General features: G+C 39.5%; 1 protein-coding gene across 12 annotated transcripts in view; it reads left to right on the top strand.

Moving 5' to 3' along the window:
- The window catches only part of EHBP1 (EH domain binding protein 1), a 709,442-nt gene that overhangs the window by 366,336 nt on the left and 315,936 nt on the right, over window positions 1-27,170 (top strand). For 10 of the 12 annotated variants that reach the window (XM_088026509.1, XM_088026513.1, XM_088026508.1 and 7 more), the window contains one exon: window positions 8,915-9,313. In XM_088026509.1, the coding sequence (XP_087882635.1) occupies window positions 9,210-9,313 (104 nt within the window). In that variant the 5' untranslated portion in view covers window positions 8,915-9,209. Of the gene's footprint in view, window positions 1-7,746; window positions 7,787-7,905; window positions 8,107-8,914; window positions 9,314-27,170 lie in introns of those variants that run through there. The other 2 variants (XM_088026517.1, XM_088026515.1) reach the window with 2 other exon arrangements.

Below are 27,170 nucleotides of genomic sequence, written 5' to 3'. Positions count from 1 at the left end.
AATAAGGCTGCTATGAACACTCATGTACACATTTTTGTGTAGCCATGTGTTTTCATTTCTATCTTGTATATATCTTGGAGTGGAATTGCTGAGTTATGTGACAACTCTAGGCTTAACATTTTGAGGAACTACCCAACTCTTTTCCAAAGTTGGCTGTTCCTTTCTATGGTCCCACCAACAATGCATGAGGGCTTCCATTTTGCTGCACCCTTACCAGCACTTGTTATTTTCCTTGATTTTAAGACATCTTAGTGGGCGTGAAGTGGTATCTCATTATGGTTTCATTTCCATTTCCCTGATAGCAAATGATGTTTAGCACCTTTCCCATGCTTATTAATCATTTATATATCTTCTTTGGAGGAATGTCTATTTAAATCTGTTGCCAATTTTTAAATTGGATTATTTGTCTATTGTTGAGTTACACAAGCTCCTTATCAGATATGTGATTTGCAAATATATTCTCCCATCTGTTGGCAATCTTTAACTTTCTTTTTTTTTAAATTTTTTAAAGATTTTATTTATTTGAGAAAGAGAGTGATAGAGAGAGAGAGCTCGAGCAGCAGTGGGGAGAGGGAGAAGCAGGCTCCCCACTGAGCAGGGACCCCCAACTCAGGGCTCCATCCCAAGACCCTGGGATCATGACCTGACCCAAAGGCAGACATTTAACCAACTGAGCCACCTAAGCGCCCCAGTCTTTAAGTTTCTTAATCATGTGTCTGAAGATGGAAATGCTCTGATTTAATACCGCATGGTGGGTATTCAGTGCCCTCCCAGACTGTGAATTCCTACTGCTTTTCTTTGCCTCTCCTGTCTAACCTTATTATTTCAGAAGATGTTAATTTTATTATCTTGTTCACACTAAATATAGTCATCCAGGAATTATTCAGAGGAAAATATTGGTTGAAGGCTCTATCTGGTTACCTGGAATTTATTCCAATTTTGAAAACATAGAATAAGCAGAAGTCAGTTTACTTTTTATGATTCATCAAAGACTCTTCACATTTCATGGGAAACGACCAATAGAACTTGGTCAAGAATCCCTACTGACTTTATAGGAGATAAATTTACTGAATTTAGCAAAAACTCTCAGAACGGGTTCCTAATTCCAACTCAAACCTTTGCTGCGATACTTCTGGTAATGGTTCACTTATTTGTGATGTGTAAAGATCTCATAATTACACCTACCTTGACATACACTGTCTTGGTGCACTGGGACTTCACCATCCCGAGATTATCTCAAGTAATTTGAAAGGTTAGACTGAGAGGATGGTGCACACCAGCAAGTGTACTCTAGAGTCAAGAGTTGTATTTAGCTGGTCCACAATAGGATAGTGGGGCCAATGGTTTATGGCTGCCATCCATTTGAATGGTTAATGTCTTTGTTTTTGTTTTTAAAGATTTTATTTATTTATTTAATCATTTGAGAGAGCGAGAATGAGAGAGAGAGAGAGAGAGCACATGAGAGGGGGGAGGGTCAGAGGGAGAAGCAGACTCCCTGCTGAGCAGGGAGCCCGATGCAGGACTCGATCCTGGGACTCCGGGATCATGACCTGAGCCGAAGGCAGTCGCTCAACTGAATGAGCCACCCAGGCGCCCCTGGTTAATGTCTTTGTGGTGTTGTTGCTACATTTTGAGTATCCACATTTTGAATATCATCCATGCCTGTAATAATTCTTGAGGATTTCCGAGCCTTCTAATCATTCAACATATTGCTCCAGATTAACAATAGGAGACTGGCCTACTGAATCACTAAAGGATGCTTTTTATAGACTTGCTTTTGTCCCTTTCTGAATTTCAAGGCTGTTAAGGATGCTCTTCCGTCTCCATCAACCGGGCCCAAGTTAGTCTTTCCTAGATGCTAGGGAACTGGACAAAACTGGGTTTTTAGCATATAAGTTAGGTTCTGAGATTAGTGTCATCTCAGATTCAATGTGCAAAAGTTCATTATGGGTAACTGCAAAGATTTGTTCATGGGAAACTAGCACGGAAACAATTTCACAAAAGGATACTCTCTTTTTAGTTCAAAGACGGCTTTCTTTTCTTTCTTTCTTTCTTTTCTTTTCTTTTCTTTCTTTCTTTCTTTCTTTCTTTCTTTCTTTCTTTCTTTCTTCTTTCTTTCTTTCTTTCTTTTCTTTCCTTTCTTTCTTTCTTTCTTTCTTTCTTTTCTTTCCTTTCTTTCTTTCTCTTTCTTTCTTTCTTTCTTTCTTTCTTTCTTTCTTTCTTTCTTTCTTTTCTTTCTTTTCTTTTCTTTTCTTTTCTTTTCTTTTCTTTTCTTTCTTTCTTGAAAGAGACTGAGAGCACATGCATGCATGTGTGAGAGAGAGCAAGCCCCGGGGGGATAGTCAGAGGGAGAGGGAGAGAGAGTCTTTTTTTTTTTTTTTAAATTAACATATAATGTATTATTTCTTTCGGGGGTACAGGTCTGTGATTCATCAGTCTTACACAATTCACAGTGCTCACCGTAGCACATATCCTCCCCAATGTCCATCACCCAACCACCCCTTCCCTCCTACTCCCCTCCACTCCAGTAACCCTCAGTTTGTTTCCTGAGAGTAAGAGTCTCTTATGGTTTGTCTCCCACTCTGGTTTCATTTTGTTTCATTTTTCCTCTTCCCCTACGATCCTCTGCCTTGTTTCTCAAATTCCACATATCAGTGAGATCATATGATACTTGTCTTTCTCTGATTGACGTATTTCGCTTAGCATAATACTCTCTAGTTCCATCCACGGCCTTGCATATGGCAAGATTTCATTTTTTGATGGCTGCATAACATTCCATCAAATATATATACCACATCTTCTTTATCCATTCATCTGTTGAAGGACGTCTAGGCTCTTTCCATAGTTTGGCTATTGTGGACATTGCTGTTATAAACATCGGGGTGCATGTGCACTTCGGATCATTACATTTGTACGTTTGGGGTAAATACCAGTAGTGCAATTGCTGGGTCGTAGGGTAGCTCTATTTTCAACTTTTTGAGGAACCTCCCTACTGTTTTCCAGAGTGGCTGCACCAGCTTGTATTCCCACCAACAGTGTAGGAGGGCACCCCTTTCTCCGCATCCTCGCCAACATCTGTCGTTTCCTGACTTGTTAATTTTAGCCATTCTGACTGGGGTGAGGTGGTATCTCCTTGTGGTTTTGATTTGTACTTCCCTGATGCCGAGTGATGTTGAGCACTTTTTCATGTGTCTGTTGGCCATTTGGATGTCTTCTTTGCAGAAATGTCTATTCATGTCTTCTGTCCATCTCTTGATTGGATTATTTGTTCCTTGGGTGTTGAGTGTGATAAGGTCTTGATAGATTTTGGATACTAGCCCTTTATCTGATATGTCATTTGCAAATATCTTCTCCCATTCTGTCAGTTGTCTTTTGGTTTTGTTGACTGTTTCCTTTGCTGAGCAAAAGCTTTTTATCTTGATGAAGTGAGGGAGAGTCTTAAGCAGACTCCACACTGAGTGTGGAGCCTGACATGTGGCTGGATCTCACAACCTTGAGATCACAACCTGAGCCAAAACCAAGAGTCGGATGCTTAACCAACTGTGCCCCCCAGGTGCCCCAAAAGATGGTTTTCTGATGCAGCTTTTCTATGCTTTCATATCAACCAAAGAACTTGGGTCTTATAATAGAGAGAGGAAAAAAGGCTGTCTTTTAAGAGAATAAATATTAACTTCTAAGTATTTTAGAATTATTACTTGAGGTTTTATAGCAGGTACAAATTTCAATCTAAAAAAATTCAGGTTTGCAAGAAGCATAATTTCATTTTTCTATAACTCAACTCAATTTCTATTTCAAGCTCTGACTTCACAAGGGGTGGCAGACACTTAATCATAGTCAACATAGCAAGGACTGCATCTAAACTGAGGGGATTTACACAGTATCAGGTGTCAGAGGACGGGGATGGAGCATTTGATCCTTGCTCCTCCTCTACCATGCTGGCTCCCCCCAAGATTTCCAATCTGCATCCTTCCTCAATAGCAGACATCCCCACAGATTGCTGCTGGGTCAATCTTGGTTTATCAGCAAGGCCTCTTTAGGTCTGGTGGTTTCCGTTGCCTCTGCATCCTTTTGGATACCTGGAAATCATCAGGCTGGATTTCTAGAACCTTTATGGTACTATGTAAGGCTTCACTGTTCATTATGGTAGCTATCAGCCACATGCGGCTATTTAAATTTAAATTAATTAAGATTAAATATCTACACTCGTTTCTCAGTTACACTAGCCACATTTCAAGTGTTCAACAGCCCCAAGCAGCTAGAGGCTACTATAGGTGAAATTAATTTTAATGTCTTTTATTTAACCCAATATATCCAAAATATTATAATTTCAATACATAATCAACATACAAACTATTAATAAGATATATTCCATTCTGTTTTTACATGCTAAGTTTTTGAAATTGGTGTATATTTTATACTTACAGCACATCTCAATTTGAACTAGTCATATTCAACTAGCCATATTGAACACTAGTGTTCAAGTCACCTGTGGCTAGAGGTTATCCTACTGAACAGTGTAGGTCTCTAAAAGGATCCATTTCATTACTCCCTAAAGGGCTAGGATTTTGAACTCAAAAACCAGGGGAAAATTCCCTGTTACTCTGCATTCTGTTATATTCCTTTCCTGAAACGATGAGCAAAGACCAGCCTACATGATGATGGGTGTGATGCTGAGGGTGTATTAGGGTGGGGTCAAGGAGAAGAAAGGCCAATAGGATAAAAAGAAGTACCTAGAAAAACAACTACTACAGAAACCATCAGTTAATATTTTGAAAGTATTAACTTGCCTCAGTGAGTTTTTTTGTTTGTTTGTTTTTTTTTTTAGAACATAAGAATTGATGTAGGATCATCAGGAGTAAATTAGTTTACTATGGGCTTGAAAGAAATAATTTTGGGATGCCTCAGTTGGTTAACTGCCCGACTCTTGATTTCAGCTCAGGTCATGATCTCAGGGTGATGAGATCAAGCCCCTCGTTGGGCTCTGTGCTGCGCGTGGTCTGCTTGAGATTCTCTCCCTCTCTCTCTGCCCCTCCCTGTGTGCTCTCTCTTTCTCTCTCTCAAATAAATAAATAAATCTTAAAAAAAGAAATAATTTCATTAGCAGTTAAAAATTGCAGAGTGTATCCCAGGACCCTGGGATCCTGACCTGAGCTGAAGGCAGACGCTCAACCATCTGATTCACCCAGGCACCCCGAAAACTAATTGTTTTTTAAAAAAGATTTATTTTAGGGCGCCTGGGTGGCTCAGTTCGTTAAGCGACTGCCTTCGGCTCAGGTCATGATCCTGGAGTCCCGGGATCGAGTCCCACATTGGGCTCCCTGCTCAGCAGGGAGTCTGCTTCTTCCTCTGACCCTCCCCCCTCTCATGCTCTCTCTCTCTTTCTCTCTCTCAAATAAATAAATAAATAAAATCTTTAAAAAAATAAATAAAAAATTTATTTTAGAGAGAGTGTGTGTGGGGGGGCAGTTGTTAGGGGGGCAGTTGTTGGGGGAGCACTAGAGGGAGAGGGAGAGGGAGAGAGAGAATCTCAATCAGACTCCCTGCTGAGCACTGAGGCAGATGTGGGGCTGGATTTCACCACCCTGAGATCACGACCTGAGCTGAAACCAAGAGTTGGACACTTAACTGACTGAGCCACCCAGGTGCCCCCAAACTAATTGCTTTTAAGATAATTTCTTTACAATAAAGTCTCTCTCCCTCTCCCTCTCTCTCTTTCTCTGAGGAGTATTAAATGAAACTAGGTTGACCACATAAGTTTGAAAAGTTCTGAAGAACAATAATAAATAGGATGCAAAACTCTCCTGATCATCATGTGGGTTGTTCCTTAAGGGCAACCTAGATTAAAATAGTTTATGACCATTTCTATAAATTAGTCATTAAAAAAAAAAAACCCATACACTTGAAGTCTGTTAATGATGCAGAATATATCACTGTATGAGATCATAATGGCTGTCGGTTGTAGTGACTTAGTAAACCACTCAGGAAGGACATTTGAGAACTCTAAGATGTACAGAAAATGAGAATCAATATAAATATTATGGTTATCTTAATACTTTAAAATTAAGACTGTAGCAAAATAAGTGATATCTATGTCCTTTTCTGTAAAATGCACATTGTGTTCTTGTGGTATTATTAGATCGCTTTATTGAAAATGGAAATAGAATTAGATACTGTATTCCAGCTTTCTCTTTCCCCATCTCTCCTGATTCTTCAGTCACTCTCTCTCTTCTTTCTCTTGCTCTTGTGTCTGTAGATGGTATCAACTCTCACTCACCACTGCTCTCCTCTCCTGTCCTTCAAAGAATACTTCCCTAGATAGACCCTCATAACTTTCAAGCTACTTTGTCCATTCACTCTGCTCTCCATCCTTAGTAAGATTAATAATGGCCCTTAATTGTTTCTGAGACCCTATACCTGCTTGTTTTCTTTTCATGTTAGCTACCCTCTTTTTTTTCAAACTATATGCTGATCGCTTATAGGGTGCTCCTACTTCTCTGACCCTTCCTCCTCAGTATCTTTTCCACTTTACTCTGCTTATTCCTTAAATGTTGGGACCCCCACCCCCCATATAATTCTTTGCCCTCTTTACACCAAGAGGTCTGTGACCACCTAAAATTGAAAGCAAATTTTTGTGTGTGTTTTTTTTAAAGATTTTATTTATTTATTGGACAGAGAGAGACAGCGAGAGCAGGAACACAAGCAGGGGGAGTGGGAGAGGGGGAAGCAGGCTTCCTGCTGAGCAAGGAGCCTGATGTGGGACTCAATCCCAGGACCCCGGGATCATGACCTGAGCCGAAGGCAGACCTTAACGACTGAGCCACCCAGGCGCCCAAATTTTTGTGTTTTATGATAGGATAAATTTCCCTCCTTGGGTTATTGTCTATAACTTTCATCATATTCTCAAAAGGATCCTTGGCTCTTTTAACAAGGTTAGGTGTCCCTGCCCTCACACTCTACTTAGGTTATTTCATGCTCTTCTTTGCCTAGAACCACCCTTTTTATATGCTGGCCTCTCCCGAATCATTTACAGGGGAAAAAGAACATAGCAAGAAAAATAAACCAAGATTCAAAGAAATGTTGAAGAATCAGAAGAAGAAATTGCACCGTAAACATTTTGCTTCTAGCTCAGCTTATTGTATCCCGTTGAGGACCAGTAGTAGACTGAATGTTAGGTGTGGGTTGGCAGGGTCATTACTTAAAAAACCCCAGGAGAAATCGGGTGAAACCAAGGCTCGGTGCGCCAACACCCTGGTCGCTAGTGGCGGAGGAGTAGGCGCACCCAGCTCCTAGGGTGGGGATGGGAGACTACAGGAGAGAAAACCACAGGAGCCACGTTGCCCACAGCGGCTGCGAAGCCAACCTCGGCTCTACTTTCAGACTCCAGCCAGAAACCCCGCCTGGCACCCAGCATGCCTTCGACGGACATCCACCTTAAGCAACCATCTTTCAGTTCACTATAAACACTCCTTACTCCTCCCGCCTATCGTTTCCCTCTCCAAGCCAATCAGAAGAGTGGGCGGGATCGTCCCTGGTGGGTTCCAATTTTTTTTTTTTTTAAAGAAGGGTAGACTGTGCGCTGCGTTCCGGCTGAGGGAAAAACACCTCCAGAGCTAGGGGGTGGAGCCCCTGTTATGGGCACCCAGATCGGCCAATGAGGGGCCCTCACCACTGAGAAGCCCGGCCGCCGAGATGGGCGGGGCACGCGCGGTGCCGGGCCAATGGCGGCGGGGCGGACGGAGGTTGAGTCGCTGTGGGTAGGGTTAGTGTGAGAGGTGCGGCGGGGGAGGTAATGATGATGGTGGCGGAGGAGGAAGGCGGGGGAGGGGGTGCTGGGCACTGAGCGGCGGCTCTGGCAGGGTTTTGTAGGGTGGGGGACGGTCGCGGGGCGACTCCGTCCGGGAGGGGGCGGGCGTGAGGCGCGCCGTCCGCCTGAGGGGCTGCAGACCCCGGCTCCCGCGAGCGCCGCGGCTGGCTCGGCTGTTCCATGTGGCTCCGGCGGGGATGGAGGACTCGGTGGCGGCGGCGGCGGCTGCTGCTGCGGCGGCGACGGAGGAGCGGCGCTGAGGAGGGAACCGGGCCAGACTCAGCCCGACAGCGGGATTAGAGGTGTGAGGAGGGGGCAGGAGTGGAGGTGCGGCGGGGCCGGGGCTCGGGGACCGGGCTGGGGTCTTCTGGCATCGCCTGGGTGACAGGGACCGCGGGCGAGCCACCGCCTGCCACCGCTGTGGGGCAGGGGTCTGGGCTCTGTGCGTGTGGAAAGAAGGCTCCGGCAGACTGTTCCCTTCGGAAGGGGGAGGGAGGCACCGCACCCCGCACCGTGCACTTGCCCCGCTGGTCATTGCTTCACGCCCAGGCAGGAGTTTCCATTTCCCTCCGGTTGGCAGCGAAGGTGGAGAGCCCTCCCTCTGCCTTGAGATTTCCCTCCACTCCTCTTTCCCCATCCATTTCCCTCTCCGACTGAACAACAGCATTCCTCTTCGCTCCTTAATTTGTTCCAAGCACATATTCTAGGACTGGAGGCTATTAATTATCAGCCGAAAAACAAAGTTTATTTTAAAATGTTCCACTCCTCCCTCTGACTGGCAGTGGACATTAAACAGCATCCCTAGACTTTCCCGCTCTGCTCGCCTTTCTGTGATGCTAGGAGGGGGAGGTAGGGCCCCGACTTGCGTTTCTCGATTGTTATTGATGCTGATTACCTGATGTGTCGCTCCACGTCTTCGGTGTGAATTGTAATTTCTTCCTTGATGTCTCGCATCCTTGATGTTACTGGCTTTTGAGGTTGGTGTTTTGTTTCATTGTTTGGAAAAACATGCAGGGAACTGAGGTTGTCTGTTGCAGTGTTATCTAACATGGGTGGTTAGTCACTCCTCATGCTTCTCTCATATTTTTCTCTCTTTGTTTTGCTTTTCAGTCCTCCAGATTACACATCATATAGTCCCTGAGGTGGAATGGTGATGTCTCCATGAGGGAACCTCCTCTCATTCATCCTGTCATGTGTATCATACTGTTCTTGACTGGGCCATTCATCTAAGATGGGATTTACCCTGTGAAACAGGGAGAAGACTTATGGACCCCAAACATCATTTCAAGTTGTAGTTGAGTTTTTTAAAGTACAGACATACATGCAAAGCTCCTTTGCCTTGGGCCCTCTGCTTTGTTAAAGCTGCTGTATTGCTAACCCAGAACTGCTCCAGTGACTGATCATCATGGCTTCAGTTTGGAAGAGACTGCAGCGTGTGGGAAAACATGCATCCAAGTTCCAGTTTGTGGCCTCCTACCAGGAGTTGATGGTTGAGTGTACCAAGAAATGGTAAGACATGTCTGGGGGTAGATTTTGCTGTGGCCTAAACTCACTGTGGCCTAAAGTCAGCTGACAGCCGACTCACCTTTCTGTAGTGCACGAGTGTGTACAAGCTGGGCAGGGAACAGATTACTCCAACAAGTACTGTGGTATGCACTGTTGCTGCTGGTACCATCCCTGTGGGTTTTAATTACTGCACTTCAGTAAGACTCAGGACTGTAACTGTGAGAGCTTACTAAGTACAGAAGATTTGGTCTTGAGGTCTTTCATCATTAGTGTTAGCATAACTGATTTTTTTTACAATTTGAAGGAGATATAGAGAATGCTATTGAATATTGTAAACAGGCATATGTACTGTAACGTACGCGTTTTAATAGAGTTCTAGAAATCTATATTCTCGTGGGGTGGTGATAATCTTTTATTTTGTTCTTGATTTTTCGTTTTTCTTGGCTTAAATAATTTTTCATTATTTTAATAATGGAATGCCAGTCCATAATACAACCTTAGAAATTCTTTTGTTATATGCTTAGTCAGGCAACTGTATTTTATCTTAATTGCCTAATGGGATACATTTCTTGGCCAGACTTAAGGAAGCAATTAGTAGTTCTGGCCTATGATTTGCTTCTTTCTACTTGAGCAAAGTAAATTTAGGGCTTTCTTTTCACTGTCTTGAATGGTAAGCAAGAATTCTTACTTAGTAAGAGAAAAAGAGTTAATGTTAAGCAAATGGTCCTTTGAGTTTTGATTTATTATGGTGTTTAAGTAGTATTACTGCAAAAATAAGTCCATTTCATTATCCACAAGGACTGTAATCTCATGTCTGTACCTCTCTTTTTAACATCCTTTTTATTAGATGAAAAAATAAGTTGCTCTATTCTAGAACTCTTAAAGCATATTTGAATATTGGCTGAATGCTTTTCTCTTGGACTTGTTAGGAATGTTATGTGCAATTAAAGAAATGCATGCACTGATTACCTACTTTACACTAGGCACTGTGGCTTTAGAATTGAGTATGACATAATCCCCACCCTCAAGGAGCTCACAGTCCAGGGTAATGACAGTCATGTAAATAAATTCACTGTGATAGGTACAAGAATACAAATATGTATGATGTAGGGATTTTAATCTGTCTCCATCACTTAACAGTTGGTTATCCTTGGGGACAGGTTATTTAGTTTTCTGTGATTTAGTTTCCATATCTGCAAAAGAAATAATGGTAGCATTTCATAGGAAGAGTTATTGTGAAGATTAAATGAGTTAATACATATAAAATGCTTGGAACAGTGTCAGGCACAGTAAATGCCCAGTAAATGCCATTATTACTTACAAAGTTGGCAGTGGGGAAATAACTCTTTAAGGGTAGAGGGTAAGGTCTTGGGATGGCTTCCTGGGTTCTGAGTTGGGTTTTGAAAGATTCACAGTAGTTGGCCAGAAAGCCAAGGGGGAAGAAATGAAGGATATTCTTGACTGAAGCAACAGCCTATGCAAAAAGTATGGAGGAATTAAATAACATGGGATGTGCTGGAAATTCAAGCAGTGTAGTTTGTTAATTATGGGGCTTAAAGTGCAGGATAGGAGAAGTGCAGTGGGATATGATGTTAGAGAGGTAAGCAGGATTCCAATTATGGAAAGTTATGTGCTTAGACTATTATATGTGGCTTGGGCTTTATTCTGTGGTAGTGAAAGGCTTTGAGTAGAAGATACGTTAGGTTTGCATTTTGGAAAAATCACTTGAATGATAATGTGGAGTAAGGATCATAGTGGAAAGGGTGATTGGAGGCAGCGATGTCTGCCTACTGTTGAAGTAGGTAAGGTTTGGGAAAAGGCTTAGACCAAGGCAGAGCACAGGTAATTGAGAGGAACACTTAGGACACAAAATGGATAGGACTTGGTGGTCATTTCAATCAGGGGTCTGGGAAAGATGGGGATGAGAGAGAGGGAAAGGCCTAGATTGGCCCCCAAGTTTCTGGTTTGGAATACTGGGTACTTAACTAACCTAAACTAGGAAATGAGGAAGATCCTCCTTACAAGTATTTTTTTAACTGGGCAGTATACTGGGAATATCAACTTTAAGATGGTTAAATTTGAATCTCCTTTTTTTAAGGGCAATAGAACATATCAGGTGATTCTTTAGTGACAAAATCAGTTTCTTCCCATAGTTTGCAGTATGGCTGAATTTTTTTTTTTCCTTGAGAAGTATGTAAGTTGTTATTAATATGTCTCAGTGTGAAAGCAAGAATGAAAATTTAACTTGATTACAGTTGAATAGATGGCTTGATCATTTTTAGGGATGGCCATTATGGTACACCTATTAAATTAGGTCTTTATGATAGGATATGGCTTTAACACTAGAAGCATTTGGATGTTCTGGAGTTTTCAATTTTATAGTAATAACATGGAAGACAAATTGCAAATGTTGAGAGGATAAGAAAATAGATCTGGTATAGAGAAGAAGAAATAAACTATAAAAAGAGAACAGATGGCATTCCATTGGGATTGTGTCTTTGGAGGTAACCTGTATATACAGGTTCCATTGCCTTTTAGAACTGTGCTATTTAAAGTGTTTTCTGAGAAGCAGGAGCATTTGCAACACCTGGGACCACCTGTTAGAACTGCTGACTCTCAGACCCTGCCCCAGACCTACCGAGTCAGAATCTGCACTTTAGTAAGAGCCACAGTTTGCATATTAAAATTTAAGAAGCAGCATTTTAAAATAATGTTTTCAACTTTCCCAAGTGTCCATTCATGACTCCAGGATAAAGTATATTCAAAATACACTGACTTCTGCATGAATTTGAAACTCAGGGAATGAAGATGGTACTCAAGAGATTCAGGAAAGGCATAGTGTGTTGATGGAAGAGGGTCATGGGAATCAGGGTATGTTTTTCTTTTCTTTTTTTTTATTAAGATTTTATTTATTTATTGGACAGAGAGAGACAGCGAGAGCAGGAACACAAGCAGGGGGAGTGGGAGAGGGAGAAGCAGGCTTCCTGCTGAGCAGGGAGCCCGATGTGGGACTCGATCCCGGGACCCTGGGATCATGACGTGAGCCGAAGGCAGACGCTTAACGACTGAGCCACCCAGGCGCCCCAGGCTATGTTTTTCAAGGGGGAATATGTTCTTTCTGTGATTAAGGAGAGGAGAATGCTTCCCATGTTCTTTTGTCATGGCCATAGGATATGAGCCTGGATATGGCAGATAACGGGATAAAGGTAAGGGTTTAAGGATATTTTTTTAGATCTAGGCCATGAGCAAACTCACAGTACTTTACCTTTGATCAAGGATGGATTCTATAGATTAGAGGATTTGGGGCTTCTGCTTTCTCAAAGTTCTTCGTTGCTGTCTTACAGTATTTCACCTTTGCTCTGGCTGATGGGGTGTGAGTTTCTTTAGTTCAGTTGAGTCCACTTCCTGATTCTTTCATGTTGTAGTGGTTCTAGAACTTAGGTGAGGAACAAAAGCCTGAATGACTTATTAATCTAAGAGAAGGACACTATACTGTGAGGTCCTATTCCTCATCACTCCTTGATTGCCATGTTAAGGCTCTAGCAAATACGGAGTTGGTAGGGGTTTGTATCTCCTCTTATTGTTGTCTCAAAGTCATTTAATTATTAATCACTTAATTGATAAAGCTGTTGGCAAGTAGTGAGACAGCCACTGGAGCTGAGTTTGAGGGAAAGAGACTGTGCTATCTTTTTTCTTAGTTTATTTCTTACCTGGTTCTTTTTTATCATTCGCAGGCTTTTAGATTCTGAGAAAAGTCTTCACTTTAGGAGCTCTCAGGTATTTAAGGAAACTACTTCAAAGTTGGCAAGTTGTGATTATAATTTAGGTTGTAGAATACAGTTCTGGTAGGAGTTCCCTAATATATGAACCATTATGTATGAGTATATATTATACTTTGTGTATGTGTCTTTATCATCTACCTATATGAACATATTTTATCTAGGTTTTTATATTTTATCTAATTCTCAGTTATGGCATTAAAAAAGTATTTAAAGTACTATAAACTTTTCCCAAAAAGGCATAAATATATTTGTTTCTTATCTTTCCATGTCATGTAAGAATTCCTTTTTTTGTTTTTAAATATATATTTAATTATAATTTATTTTAAAAATAGGTAATACAATCACATGGCTCAATATTGTAGAGGTACCAAAAGGGGGGTGTGTGTGTGTGTGTATGTATGTGTGTGTGTGTGTGTGTAGCCCTGAAAGTAACTCCTCATTTTCTCTATTAGTCCATACCTCTTTGCAAACCTTGTGATCTCAGGATTTGAAAAGTAAAAAAAAAACAAAAAACACACAGCTCTTTCTAGTGTTTAAGTTTATGATGCTTGCCTGTTAGATAAAATATAAACTCCTTAATATGATATTCTAGGCTCTCTGTAACTGATCCCAATTTAGTTTTCCATTGGACATTAGAATGTTGCATGTACTTTAAGTATTAACCTGAGTTTATGAAGGCCAAATTATATTCATAAGTACTCATTCAGATCCACTTCTTTGGATGGCTTAAACAAGCATTTCTCTATTGGCCATTTAATGGAGTGAGAGGTACATCAGCTTTCATGTAAAGAATCTACTTTTGAAGTACATTAAAAAAATAATTGGACACAAGCTTTTTTTAGGAGTCTGTTTTAGGAGTATCTGGAAGGCCATTGTGTCTAGAATAAGGGATAGATGATAAAGAGGTGAAGTCTGAGAAGTAGGTAGGGGTAAGTTAATGTATGGCCTTGAGATCACGCTAAGGGCTTTTGTATTTTAAGTGTATAGGAAGCAATTGGAGAAGTTTGAGCAGGGAAGTGATATGATTTACATTTTAGAAAGATTATTCTGGATGCTTTGTGGAGTATGAATTGTCATGAGTAAAAATGAAAGCAGGAATACTAGTTAGGAGGCTATTGCAGTAGTCCAAGTAGCAGGGAGGTAGTGGTGGAGGTGGTAGGAAATGGTCAGATATATGCAGGTAACACACATATACTACCACCACACTTTACTGAGGTGCAGCTTAAACTTTGCATCCAGTAAAATGCATCAGTTTTAAGTGTATAGTTCAATAGGTTTTGACAAATGTATACACCTATGTAACTGGAAACAAAGGTTTTGAAGTTATACTTGATAGGACTTAATCATGGATTAGATAGGAGGTAAAGTGAGAGATGGCTGAACAAGCAGGTGAATGCAGTGTTAATTACATGGATAGGAGACACCTGAAGAAGAAAAGGGGGAAATCAAGAATTGGCTTTGCTTTTCTTAAAGTTTGGGACATCCAGATGGATATCTTAATTAAGCAGTTAATTAGAAAAGTCTCGAGATTAGGGAAGAGAAGGGATTGGAGTCTCTTAGTATATAGGTAGAATATATAACCATAGGGCTTTAAGAAATTTCCTGTGGTGTTAAATAGATCATGAAGACTGAGGACTGGGCCTTGGGACACTTCAACATATAGAGGTAGGAAAGAAGAGGAAGAGCCAGCAAAGAAGACTGAAAAACAAGCAGTAGTAAGGTAGGAGGAAAATTAGGAGAGTGTATTCTTCAAGGAACCAAGTGCAAAATGTATCAGGAAAGAAGTGTTTAACTGTGTCAATTCTGTTGAGAGGTTGAGCAAGATGACAGTGAATTTGGCAAGGTGGAAAGAGCTGGTGACTTTGAGAAATGGTTTCAGTGGAGAGGTGGGGATAAAAGCATGATTAGACTGGGTTAGAGGAAAGGAGGTGAATATGGTCAGTGTAGATACTTTTCATGGAGAATTTTGCTACAAACCAGAGAACTAGGTAGTAGCTGGAGAGGAACAAGGGGTCAAGGTATGTCTTTCACAAGGAAGATATTGTAGCACATTGGAATGCTGATGGAAATGGTCAGTAAAGAAGGAAAAACTGATGATGTGCTGGGAGAGGAGGTAACTTCAGGAGAAAAGTCCTTGAATAAGAGAACAGGAACAGGATCCAGTACACAAATGTAAAGGTTGAACTTGAGTAGAAGCAGGGACAGTTCATTGTTAAAAGGAGGGGGCAGATGACATGGGTAGAGAAGCAGGTAAGTTGATAGATTTGGTACATGAGGGTGTGGACATTCTCTTCTGTTGGCTTCTGTTTTCTCTGGGAAATATTAGAGGTTATCAGCCGAGAGAGGTAACAGAAAGAGGTGTCAAAGGATTGAGGAGAGAGGAGGTATTAAATTATCAAAACAAGAATTGACTGGGGAAATTCAGAAGGATTGATGGGTAGTGCTGAGGAGCTTCTTAACTTTGTGGTCGTAAATTTAAAGTGAATGCAACCAGCAAGTTTGCAAATTTTAATTCAGCTCTGTTCCTTGTTTGGGTGCAGGCATAGAATAGGCAGAATTAGATTTAACCAGGGATGGGTTTTGTCAGTAATGTACAACTGAGAAAGAAGGACAAGGAAATTGAAAGCAAATACACGGGGATGGTTCTAGTAATGAACCATGTGGTATGAGATGGAAGAGGAGGAAAATAAGGACATGAAAGGTAGGCTGGTCAATGAAAAAGAGAAGAGGATAATGATTTTGATATGGTAAAGAGGTTGAATAATTGGTGGGGTTGGGTTACCAGAGTGAATGAGCTGGAAATATGGGAGGTAGGAGTCAAAGTAAGATGTTTGATTGTGGAGGATGTGGCTAATGTTAATGACAAGATAAAGGTTGTGGTCTCCTTTTGATCACACTTGCTTATCAGTTTAAAAAAATAAGCACATGGGGCGCCTGGCTGGCTCAGTTGGTAGAGCATGTGACTCTTGTTCTTGGGATTGTAAGTTCCAGCCCCACTTGTGTGTAGAGATTACTTAAAAATAAAATCTTAAAAAAATTAATAAAAAATGAGCGCACATCCTCAATATGTTTTTATTTATGCCATATACATTAAATAGGAGTATACCTTAATTTTCTTTTTTAATTAAGTGGAATTTCTTCCTATATTTGGGTCATCTTTTGTACTATAAGACTATAGCTGTTAGGGTATGACAATGGCAGTTGGTGGTTGAGATGGAATGGAGGAAAAGATTTTGGGGACTGAAAAAGTTGATCAAGGAATTTATAGGCTGAAGCGTGGGACAGATTATCTCTGGCTCTTGAAGTTGCCAAGAATAATTGGAGGAAAAATGGTTAAGACAGGTGCTAAAATCTTATTGAATGAGGGGAGAGATAGGGCAGAAGGTTTTACTTTGTAGGACTTCTTGTTACAAGTTATGTGAATCTTGAACACCTTATTCCTTGAAAGGAAATAGCCGAGTCTTCTTTTCCATGAGATGAATTGTCAAAGGTAGATTTAATTTTAGTAGATAATAAATTGATGTTACTTTGTTAATAATTTTATGTGTTTTATGGACTGATTTTTTTTAAACTGGAATTATTACATGTAGTATTTTATCTAGATTTTAAATATTTATTCCATGCGAAATTCAACTGTACAAAAGTTCAATTACAGGAGGTTATTTAAGGAAAATAGTGAAGCCCCTGTATGCCGTAATTTGATATCATAGTGCTTATATCACGATTGCCTCCACCCCAGGTTCAGTATGCCTCTACATTGTTGGCAAACGTTGGCCTGGTCCAAGTTGTTTCTTTGGTAAATAAAGTTTTATTGGAATATGGCTATGTCCATTTGTCTGTAGCTGCTGTCACACTAAAATGGCAGAGTTGAATAGTTGCTACATAGACTGGGTGGCTGCAGAGTTTAAAATATTTACTATCTGACCTTTTAAGAATGTTTACTGACCTCTGCTTTAAATCTTGTAGTTACTTGGCAGCTAGTGTTTGTGGAATCTAGAGTCTAGGACCTTTCTGTCTTTTTGTACCCAACCTACAAACTATTAGTTTAACTTACTGTAGTCTAACTGCATAAGAATAGAGGAGAGCCTAGGGGTACCCGAGCGGCTCACCGTTCAGTATCTGACTCTTGATCTTGGCTGAGGCCTTGATCTCAGGGTGTGAGTTCAAGCCCCTGCTTGAACACAACTGTGGAGCCTACTTAAACAATAGGAGAGCCCATGTGCCTGCCTTCCAGCGCTATAGAAAGAAACTATGTATGTATGTATGTATGTATGTATGTATGTATGTAAAAGATTTTGTTTATTTATTTGAGTGAGAGAGAGAGCCTAAGCGGGATGGAGGGGCAGAAGGGGCGGGGGGGTGGAGAGAGAGGCAGACTCTCCACTGAGCAGGGATCATGACCTGAGCTGAAGGCAGCTGTTTAACAGACTGAGCCTCCCAGGCGCCCAAAAAGAAACTTTACAATAGCATTAAGGAACATTTATATTTGTGTATGTACAAAAATACATATTTTCAGACTTGCAACCTTGGACAAATTACTTAACCTCTTAGTACTTTATCTATAAAATGATGATAATACTAACAGTGCTTCCAGCATAAAGTTGTTTTGATAATTAAATGAAATAATACCTGTAAAGCGGTTAGATTAGTGCCTGACATACAGTAAGCACTCAATAAATGTTACCCGTTGTTATTATTATCTTTACGTGATTATTTAAGCAATAAGTGATGAAGAGAACTGTTTAGACAAAAGGGTAGAATAAGCAAGAACACTGAAAAAATAACCGGAACATTTAAGAGTGTTAGAGAAAGACAAACTAGCATAGAAGTTTGGAGTGACCCAGAGGTGGGAGTAAACCAGGAAGCATGCTAGCAAGAAACACTGTGCTGAAACCAAGTTTTGGCAATACTTTGGCTTTTGGGGAAAGGAACAACATATTACTACTTCTGGGGCAAAATCAGTTGATCAGTTTTAGTAATCGCTTCAAGTAAGTAATTTGGCTAAGGAAACTAATTGAATTCTTCTAAAGTAGATAGAATTCATTTGCCAGCATTTGTATGTGTGTATCCCATGGTGACGATGTGTGATATTTAGGATATATTTCTTTATGACAATTTCTCATAAAAATTTTTTTCCTATCATGATTTTTTTAATGAGCCCAGTTAGTACATTGCATCTTTCAGTAATGTGAAATTCCCTTACCTTAATTTGGTAGCAAGTTTTGGTTTATGTATTTTAAAGGTTGATTTTTAAAATGAAATTTTAAGGGATTATGTGAAGAGATTCTACTCTTATAATTTAGGTTAGTTTGACGTTAGTTTTGCAATTAGATGCTCAGGGAACTTTAGGCATTTCTAGAAATGTGCTGTTGATGTATCAAATGTGTTTGTTCTAATTTTGTGGAAAATTTCAACAAAAGAGCCACCGAAGTAGTTCACTGCATGATATAAAAATAGTCCAGTGTACTGAAGGAAAAATTGCACAAGCTTTTTGAACTGAATGCTCAATAGGGATGTTCATATTCTGCATCAGGACTTTTGCATATTTTATGAAAGGGGTAGAACTAAGTTTGTGAAATGGGGTATAGACTTACAGCAGGATGTTAGTTTATGTTTGTCTTATTTATTACTGTTATAGTGATATTTTTAGGCAGCTTTGCTAACTGGTACCTAAAGATATTCTTTAGTAAATTTGTCCTGTTAAAATATTTCTTTTTGTTATTAACCCCAGTGTTGTTATCTTTAAAGTACTTTTTAAATGAGAAAACGCTTAGAAAGTGTACTTTAAATCTCAGTTAACAGTAAAAACATTGACTTTAATCAAGGAAGTTATCACTTTAAAAGTTGATATCCTGCCTATGTCCAGAAGAGTTTATCCACTTAAGAATTTTTTTTTTTAAAGATTTTATTTATTTATTCATGAGAGACAGAGAGAGAGAGAGAGAGAGAGGCAAGGGAGAAGCAGGCTCCCAAGGAGCAGGGAGCCCGATGCGGGACCCGATCCCAGGACTCTGGGATCATGACCTGAGCTGAAGGCAGACGCTTAACCATCTGAGCCACCCAGGCGCCCCACTTAAGAATTTAAAATAACACTATGTTGACTAATTTAGGTATATAAATAGAACAGAGATAGTCTTAGAGGAGCAGAGAGTGCATGTTACTGGACACTTAAGAGGGGTTACCAATGGACACTGGACTTGATTCTGAGTTTACTGGCAGCTGAGGCAAAAAGGGAAGCACACTGGCTCAGGTAATATTTCTTCTGGCTAAAGAAAATATCCAAATTCTTTTGCAGAGACTTTTCTTAAAACTTAATTCAAAGAAGACTTTTATTGTGAGAAAAAAAAGGTATGACATTGGATAAAGTCTCCCAACTACAAAAGACTCAGACTGTGAAATTGGATAAAGTTTACCTAGTTTTCTGATCATCTAATTTAAATCAGAGGTACAACTTGGAAAATTTAGAAGAATGGGTATTTAACGTTAATCATCAAGTTCTGTGCTGTCCAGTACAGAAGCAGCCAACCACATGTGGCTGTTCACATCTAAACTTAAATTAACTTTAATTAGATGAAGTTAAAAATTTAGTTTTTCAGTCACGTTAGCCACACTTCAAGTGCTCACTGGCAACATGTGGGTAGGGGCTACCATACTGGACAGTGCAAACATGGATCATTTCCATCATCATGAAAAGTTTTACTAGACAGTGCTGTTTTAGCCATTTCCTCGCAAACTCTCTGATTCCAGAATCTTTGGAGTCCTTTGCAAATGTGGAGATTTCCATGTCCATTAGAAAGCCTGAGCTTGTGGGTCTGGAATGGTGCTGGCAAGTCTGTCATTTTAGAAGGTCCCTGATTGTTTAAGCTCCATCATCAAGCCAGGTTTTAGAACTATTGCACATTATTCTTTTTCACATATCTGAAGTAAAGCTTCGGTGGATGCTGGTTGACAGTTCCTTTAGTACTCCTTTAGTACATTTATTGAATTGAAAATTTGAATTCAATTTTGTTTTTTTTCCAGCCATTTTTGTAATATGTGTGTATGTGTGTGTGTTAAAAGTGAGAGTAATGTACCTTAGCTGTGCCACATATAAAGCTGTCAAGTTAATATAAATATTTGAACAGGTTTATTCATTCATTTTAAAAAAAAGACAAGTTTGTTCTCATCCAGAGAAGCAAGCACTGTTGGGGGAAAGCTAAAAACACAATAGTTTTGTTTTTTTTTAAAGTTTTGAAACTTCTCAAGTGCTTGCACTGTTGTTACACTTCCAGGCAACATTTCTGGATCTGCTGATTTTTTTTTGTCTCTGAGGCATGCCTTTTTTCTCACTCCAGTTTTTTTTTGTTGTTGTTGCTACTGCCTTGGTAGCATCCTTTGTCATCTTTTGCCAAAGTCCTAGTTCCCAAACTGCACTGTGGAGCCTTGAAGGCACTGCAGAGAACTCTACAGATATGTCAAAGGCTGCTTAAAAATTTTGAGGGAAATACAGCAACATCTTTTGGAAACCACACAAACTACTAGCTTGAGGTAGTTCGTTTTCAAAATTAGATTGCTATATTCCTTTCATTGATACCATATTTTTACAAAGCTGAGTTTTGGCAGTTGCTGTTATGAAAAGCAAGTACCGTGTGAAAATATATATGGAACAAGGAAAGAGAAAGGCAGTGAGTGTCCTCTGAGGTTTTTTGTTTTGTTTTGTTTTGTTTTTAGGTTGGAGAAGTTGTGCAGTGCCCAACATAGGTGCCATGTTGTTAGGACATACATTCTTCTTAAGTTGTTTGGACTTGACTACTTAATAAACAGAATGGCTAGGTATTTCCTTTGGCCTGTGAAAAAATTACTGACACATTAAAGGCCTTGTAAACCCAGAAAGCTTGGGAACCTGTGGTATGTATAGGCTTTTATGATAGCCCTTAACACTTTCCTAGCCCCTTCTGGTCCTTTGTTTCTGTTATTGTGGAGATACCTCCTAAAGGGAATCTTCCAGATTTCCTGTTTGTTTAGGATACTGTTAATATGGTAATTTTAATCTTTTAAAGCTATCCTTATTTTATTTTACTAGTCTTAACTATTCCCCTTAAGCTTCCAAAATCTTGTTTACCACACGCAATAGTTCCCTCGTTATCTTTCATTCTTCTCTCTCCCCCTCCAAAAATCATTAAACGCAATGAACATATAGTAATACCCTATCTCAAAGTAACTTAATTGAAACTGAGTTTACTCACGCAATAAGTCAGTTTAGAAATTGAGTTTAATGGTTCAGCTTTAATTTGAAGAGTACTCTAATTTACAAAATAATCTTTTAAAAATTGATTAATTCATTTATTTTTTTAAAAAACTTTTTATTGAAATTATTTTAGTTTACAGAAGAGTTGCAAAGATAGTAGAGAGAATTCCAGTATAGTCTTTACCCAGCTTCCTTTGGGTAAAATTAGGGTAAATAAATTTACCATGGCCATTTATCAAAACTAAGAGATTAATGTTAGTACACTATTGTTAGGCCAAACTATAGACTTACTCAGATTTCACCAGTTTTTCCACTAATAATCTTTTTCTGTTTGAGTATACAATCCAGGATACCACATGGCATTTAGTTGTCACGTCTTAGCCTCTCTAATCTATGGCAGTTTATCAGCTTTTCCTTGGTTTTCATGACTTTGATAGTTTTGAAGAGGGCTGACTAGTATTTTGTAGAATGTCCCTCAAATTGGGTTTGATGTTTTCTAATGATTAGACTGGGTTATGGACTTGGGGAAGATACCACAGAGGTGAAGTGCCCTCATCACATAATATCAGAGGGCACATGATAGCAACATGAGTTGTTATTGGTGGTGTTCATTTTGATAACGTGGTTAAGGTAGAGTCTGACAGATTTCTCAGTGTAAGTTACTGTTTTTTTCTTTTCCATACTCAACTTGTTAGCAGCTAATCACTAAGTCCAGTATACACTCATGAAGAGGGGAATTCAGTTCCATATCCTGGAAGGAGGAGTATTAAAGAATTTGTGGACATATGTTAAAGTCACCACAGAATCAATAAATTTTGGAGGGGAGATAACTTGAGGTTGTGTAAATATCCTGTTTCTCTTTAAAGTTTCAACCACTAATTTTAAATTCTTTAGTTGATTTTTGCTGCGGCAATTATTATTGTATTCTAATGATGATTTTCTGTTTCTTTTATTCCTCTCACATTATTTGGAATGCCGTTAGGAAGATTCGGCCTTTTTCATTTATTTATTCAGTTGGGTTATTTGTAAATAACCTTTTGATATAGGTACCATTTTTGGTACTAAGGTTCTAACAGGAGGTATATTGTTGCATCATTCTTTTTTTTCCTTTTTTTTTTTTTAAGATTTTATTTATTTATTTCACGGAGAGAGAGAGCGAGAGCAGGAACACAAGCAGGGCAAGTGGGAGAGGGAGAAGCAGGCTTTCCACTGAGCAGGGAGCCCGATGGTGGGGCTCGATCCCAGGACCCCGGGATCATGACCTGAGCTGAAGGCAGATGCTTAAGGACTGAGCCACCCAGGCACCCCTCATTATTTCTTTTTTAAAAAGAACGGTTATTTTGAAATAATTTCAGACTTACAGAAAAGTTTGCAAAAGTAGTACAAAGAATTGCCATATACCTTTCACTAAGATTCCTCAAGTGGCAACTTTTTACCATATATGCTTTATCATTCTCTTTTGCTCGCTCTCTATGTCATTTTTTTTTTCTTAACATTACCCATGATGCTCCTTTGCCCATAATTACTTAAATGTGTATTTTTTAAAAACAAGGACATTTACTTAGGAACCGTAGTTCAGTTTATCAAATCAGGAAATTAACATTGATACAGTACTGTTCCTTAATCTATACACCTAATCCTTTTTTCTCTAGTTATGCTAATAATTCCCTTTCTAGCAAAAAGATAATTTTCTTTTTCCTTAAATCAATCCAATCCAGGGTCATATGTTTCATTTAACTGTTGTATCTCTTCACTCTCCTTTAACCTGATAGAGTTCTTTGGTCTTTGTTTTTCATGACCTTGATAGTTCTGAAGAATGTTCCTCAATTTCAGTTTGTCTGTATAGGTTCAGATTAGGAATTTCTGGCAGGCATACCAAAGTGATTCTGTGCTCACTGCATCATATGTATATGTAAATATCCAGTCCCTCTCAAAGTTTTATCCAGTAGTTTTAGCATTCAGTTTGGTTATATTTTTAATTCAAAACACAGATAGCTTTATTTCTTTTTATTTGTATTTTGCTCTAGAAAATACCTCTCCATGCTTGTTGAATTAATTAACTTATAAGTTAATGAAATTTTAATAGGGTTCCCCAAGTTAGAACTATTTTTGAAAAAGTGTATTTCCCTGGGGCACCTGGGTGGCTCAGTTGGTTAAGCGTCTGACTCTTGATTTCAGCTCAGGTCATGATCTCAGGGTCGTGAGATCAAGCCCTGTATAGGGGGCTCTGTGCTGCGCGTGGAGCCTGTTTGAGATACTCTTTCTCCCTCTCCCACCCTGCTCTCTTTCTTTAAAAAAAAAAAAAAAGTGTTGTTTCCCGCATCTCATCTGCCCCTTTCCCACCTCTGTACCCTTTTCTTCTTGTTCCACCCAACACCTGACTGTAACTAGTTTCATTATTCTGAGTGATCCTCCTCCTCTTCATTTATTGAGATAGAATTCCTGCATTATACAGTTCACCCTAAGTGTTCAATTCAGTGGTTTTTAGTGTATTCCTAGAGTTGTGCAGCCATCATCACGTGACCTCTAAGTTTTGAACATTTTCATCATCCCCAAAAGAAACCCATACCCATTAGCAGTCACTCCCTATTCTTCTGTAACCCCCCTCCCCTCCCCTCCCCTCTTCCTCTTCTGCCAGTCCTGTACTCCTGCTCCACACCTGCTCAGGGAACCCCTAATCTATTTTCTGCCTCTCTCTGTTTGCCTGTTGCAGACATTTCATGTAAATGGAATCTTACTATATGGTCTTTTGTGACTGGTTTCTTTCACTTATGATGGTTTCAAGGTTCATCCATGTATATCATGTATCGATACTTCATTCCTTTTTATTGCTGAAAATATTCTATTGTATGAATACTGCATTTTATTTATCCTAAATGGTTGTTTGGGTTGTTTATACTTTTGGCTATTATTAATAATGTTGATATCCAAATTTGTGTCTTGGGTATATACCTAGAAGTGGTATTGCTGGGTCATGTGGTAATTTTGTTTAACTTCTTGAGGAGTTGCTAAACTATTTTCCTACCTGGCTACATCATTTTATATTCCCACCAGCAGTGTGTCAGGGCTCCAGTTGCTCTTTATCCTCACCAACACATCTTATTGTCTGTTTTATTTTAGCCATCCTCGTAGGTGTACAGTGCTATATCATTGTGGTTTTCATTTACATTTCTCTAATTGCTCGATGATGTTTAGCACAGTCTTTTCCTGTGTTTATTGGCCATTTATATGTTGGTTGTGTTTTGTTTTTTTTTTAGAAATGTGTATCTTTTGCCCATTTTTTTCCCTTCGAGAGAGAGAGAGAGAGAGAGAGGGTGAGTGGGGGGAGAGGGAGAGAGAGAATCTTAAGAAGGCCCCATGCCCAGTGTGGAGCCCAGCGTGGGGCTTGATCCCATGACCCCCAGATCATGCCAACCTGAGCTGAAATCAGGAGTCAGACGTTTAACCAACTGAGCCACCCAGGTGACCCTCTTTTGCCCATTTTTAATTGGGTTGTTCATCTTTTTAGCATTGCATTGTTTATGTATACATACATTCTTTATGTATCTTACATATAAGACTCTTATTAGGTGTGTGATTTGCAAACATTTTCTTTAATTCCATGAGTTGGTGAGTGTCTTTGCTTTCTTGATGATGTCTTTTGATGCACAAATGGTTTTAAATTTCATGGAGTCTGATTAAACTATTTTTTATATTGTTATTTGTGCTTTAAATTGTACCTAAGAATCTGTTTTAAGTTAGTTTTTGTTTATGGTGGCAAGAAGGGGTCCAACTTCATTCTTTGCATATAAATGTCCAGTTGTTCTAACATCATTTGTTGAGTTGGAGTATATCTTTCCTGTTTCTTTTTGCACAAATGATCATATACATTTATATGAACTTTACCCTTTATTTCTTCTTTCTTACATAAAAGAGGTAAGAGGTAAGAAAATATTGTTGGTACTCTCTTTCACTCTGCTTTTCACTTAACAGTATATCCTGGAAATCATTCCATACCATTTCATAGAGATCACCCTCATCCAGTATTGGTACATTATTATTATTATCAAAGGTTCATAGTTTACCTTGTTTCCCTCTTTATGTTATGCTCCTATATGGGTTTTGGCAAATGTAAAATGACATGATTCCACCATTACACTATCTATCATACAGAATCGTTGGACTGCCCTAAAAATCCCCTGTACTCCACCTATTTATTCCTCTATCCCTTTTCATGAATCCCTGGCAACCACTAATCTTTTTACTATCTCTGTAGTTTTCCTTTTCCAGAATGTCATATAGTTGGAGTCATACAGTATGTAGCCTTTCCAAAGTTGGCTTCTTTCACTTAGCAATATGCATTGAAAGTTTCTCTGTATCTTTTTGTGCCTTGATAGCTAATTTCCTTTTATTTATTTATTTTTTTTTTAAAGATTTTATTTATTTATTTGAGAGAGACAGAGAGAGAGCACGAGAGGGAAGAGGGTCAGAGGGAGAAGCAGACTCCCTGCTGAGCAGGGAGCCCGATGTGGGACTCGATCCCGGGACTCCAGGATCACGACCTGAGCCGAAGGCAGTCGCTTAACCAACTGAGCCACCCAGGCGCCCGCTAATTTCCTTTTAGTACTAAGTAATATTCCATTGTATGGATGTAGCAGAGGTTGTTCATTCTTCTGTTGAAGGACATCTTGGTTGCTTCTGAGTTTTGGTAATTATGAATAAACATCTGTGTACAGGTTTTTGTATGGAACATAAGTTTTTAACTCATTTGGGTAAAGGAGCACAATTTCTGTGTCACAGTAAGAGTATGATTAGTTTTATAAGAGACTGCTGAACTGTTTTCCAAAATGCCTGTATCATTTTACATTCCCACCACAATGAATGAGAGTTCCTTTTGCTCTACATAGTCAGCTGGATTTGATGTTGTTAGTGCTTTGAATCTTCACCATTATAATGGGTGTGTAGTGGTATCTTGTGGTTTTAATTTACAGTTTCCAGTGGCATATGATTTTGAACATCTTTTTATATGCTCAGTTGCCAGGTAGCTTTATAATAAGTCCTAAAGATAGGTGGTGTTCGTCTTCTGACTTTATTCTCCTTCAATAATGTGATGGCTATTTGGAGTTTTTTGCTTCTCCATATAAACTTTAGAATCTGTTTGTTGGTGTCCACAAAATAATTTGCTTGGGTTTTAACTGGGATTGCATTGAACTTAGATTAAGTTGGGAAGGACTATGATCTTGGCATTAGGGAGTCTTCTTACCCATGCACAGCGAATCTCTCCATTTATTTAGACCTGCTTTTTTTAAAAATTTACTTGACAGAGGGAGAGAAAGCGCACAAGCAGTGGGAGCGTCAGGCAGAGGGAGAGGGAGAATCAGGCTCCCTGCTGATCAAGGAGCTCGGTGCAGGGCTTGTCCCAGGACTCTGGGATCATGGCCTAAGCCGAGGGCAGACGCTTAACTGACTGAGCCACCCAGGTGCCCCTAGATCTGCTTTGATTTTTTGGGGGGGGCAGGGGAAGGGCAGAGGGAGAGGGAGAGAATCTTAAGCAGGCTCCATGCCCAGTGATCTCACAACCCTGAGATCATGACCTGAGCCGAAATCAAGAGTCGGACATTTAACTGACTGAGAACCCAGGCACCCCTTCTTTGATTTCTTTTTATAAGAATTTTGTAGTATTCCTTATAGATCTTGTATAGATGTATTTTGTTAGATTTATACCTGGGTTATTTTTTTAGTGCTGGTGGTGTAAATGGTATTTTATTTCATATTCCAGTTGCTCATTGCTGGTATATAATAAAACAGTTTGACTTTTGTGTATTGACCTTATATCTTGCAACCTTGCTATGATTATTTGTTTCAGAATTTT

This window comes from Eumetopias jubatus, unplaced genomic scaffold (genome assembly GCF_037043125.1).
Source record: "Eumetopias jubatus isolate StellerSeaLion01/CBP00866 unplaced genomic scaffold, mEumJub1_p1.0 scaffold_9, whole genome shotgun sequence".
Lineage (NCBI taxonomy): Eukaryota > Metazoa > Chordata > Mammalia > Carnivora > Otariidae > Eumetopias > Eumetopias jubatus.
This window is presented reverse-complemented; position numbering and strand designations above follow the sequence as displayed.